The sequence below is a fragment of the Phocoena phocoena genome, chromosome 1 (genome assembly GCF_963924675.1).
Source record: "Phocoena phocoena chromosome 1, mPhoPho1.1, whole genome shotgun sequence".
NCBI classification, from domain to species: domain Eukaryota; kingdom Metazoa; phylum Chordata; class Mammalia; order Artiodactyla; family Phocoenidae; genus Phocoena; species Phocoena phocoena.
Genome location: NC_089219.1, coordinates 19,077,539 through 19,079,508, shown reverse-complemented (window position 1 = coordinate 19,079,508; position 1,970 = coordinate 19,077,539). Strand labels below are relative to the sequence as shown.

The 1,970-nt window shown below is 54.8% G+C and overlaps 1 protein-coding gene across 1 annotated transcript; it reads right to left on the bottom strand.

Annotated features, from left to right (window-relative positions):
* Nucleotides 1-631: 631 nt before the first annotated feature.
* LOC136121705 (large ribosomal subunit protein uL5-like) lies at nt 632-1,210 on the bottom strand. The gene has a single exon (XM_065875694.1). The coding sequence runs from the start codon at nt 1,208-1,210 to the stop codon at nt 632-634; it is 579 nt and encodes a 192-aa protein (XP_065731766.1).
* Nucleotides 1,211-1,970: the final 760 nt, after the last annotated feature.

Below are 1,970 nucleotides of genomic sequence, written 5' to 3'. Positions count from 1 at the left end.
GCCTCGGGGGCCGTCCTGGGGGCGCCAGGCTCGGGACGCTGGCTGGGCGGCGCCTCACCGCAGTGTCCTCGCGCTTCTCCTGGCCTGGGTCCTTCTTGAGATTCCAGTTCTGGCACACCCACCCCCACCCCCAGGCGCTCAGCGCACCAAGGCCACGTCTCCCAGGTCAGACTTCTGCCAGGGCAGAAGGGGAGAAGGGGCCTTACAAATAAACCAGGCCGGGTGTGAGCTGCAGGGGGCTTGTGTAGGTGTCTTTTTTTTTTTTTTATTTATAATATTTATGGCCTTTTCTTTTTTGGCTGCACTGGGTCTTCGTTGCTGTGCGCGGGCTTTCTGTAGTTGCAGTGAGCAGGGGCTACTCTTCCCTGCGGTGCGCGGGCTTCTCATTGCGGTGTCTTCTCTTTGTTGCGGAGCACAGGTTCTAGGCACGTGGGCTTCAGTAGTTGCAGCACACGGGCTCTATAGTTGTGGCTCATGGGCTCTAGAACGCAGGCTCAGTAGTTGTGGCGCACGGGCTTAGTTGCTCTGCGGCGTGTGGGATCTTCCCAGGCCGGGGCTCGAACCCGTGTCCCCTGCACTGGCAGGCGGATTCTTAACCACTGCAACTTTTTTTTTTTTTTTTTTTTACATTTCACTGAAAACTTTTTATTAGCCTTTTGGATAGAAACGGGAATTTATTTGCCAGAAGGATGATCCCATCATACTTCTGCTGGAACCAGCACATGGCCTCCTCTTTGCTGATTCTGTGTTTGGCCCCAATGCAGCCTGTCCTGTGCTTCTTGTCTACGATGCTGAAACCTGGCCTACCCAGCACCACACAGAAGTCCAGGCCGTAGATACCAATGCTTGGGTCATATTTGATCCCCAGATCGATGTGTTCTTGGATCCCAAAGCCAAAGTTTCCAGTGTCTGAGAAGTTATTTTTTCTTAACTCATACTCTCGCACCTTCAGACCTTTCTGCAGGATTTCTTCTGCCTTGGCCCCACGGACTGTGCAAAGGACAGCAATTTTTTCATTTCTTCTGATGCCGAAGGATCTGACGGTGTATCTAGCTTTGGAGAACACAGGGGTCTGGCCTGTGAGCTGCTCCAGCACCTTGGCTGCCCGGGTCAGCCTGTCTCCACTCTCCCCCACGCAGATGTTGAGGCAGAGCTTGCGGATGCGAAGTTCCCGCATGGGGTTCTCCTTCTCCCCTTGATCCTGCGCCATGACGGGAAACAGGAAGAGAAAGTGAGACCTCTCTTTTTTTTTTTTCATATTAAACTTGTAGTTTTATTCAGGTTTGATTTTTAACAAATGTGTCGGGGAGAGAGCCCACAGGAAAGGGTGAAGCCCATGGGGGCAGGGCCCTCCCAGATGCCTGAGGAGGGGGCAGATCCCCTCCCCTCTCCTCCTCTTCCCTTCCCATCTAAAGGGATTTGGGGAGAGACATAGGCAGGGGAGGGGGCTGGTCCCCAGTCTGTGGGGGTGGTGCTTGGGAAGAAGGGCTATTGGGGAATAAGGGACCAGACCAGGGATGAGTGGGGGAAGGGCACAGAATCCACAGCTTTCTGATTCCAGATTGAATTAAAAAACAAAACAAAACAAAACAAACCGAAACCACAAGCAGCACCCGCCCGGTCTCCCCCACCAGGGCTGTAGTGCGAGGGGAGAAGAGGAGGGGCAGCTTCACCAAGGCCGTGGTTCACTCACTCCTGGCCAAGGGAGCAGGGTGAAGGGCAGGGGCTCCCCGGCAGATTGAGGGTGTAGGGGAAACCAAAATAAAATGTCAAATAAATTGTGTGGGAGGAGTCCAGCCAAGGGCTGGGCCAGAGCTGGGCCAGGCTCGGGGAGGGGGCCTCTGCAGGCTGGAGGATCACTGCTGCCACCACAGCCACCCTGGGAGCCAGTTATTTGGCCACGGCCTTGACTGCAGCAGCCGCGTCCTCTGTCGTGGCAGACAGCACCGTGATCAATATCTCTTCTCCAC

Coding starts and splice junctions, on each gene's coding strand:
- LOC136121705 (XM_065875694.1), bottom strand. CDS start 1,210: ATGGCGCAGGATCAAGGGGAGAAGGAGAACCCCATGCGGGAACTTCGC.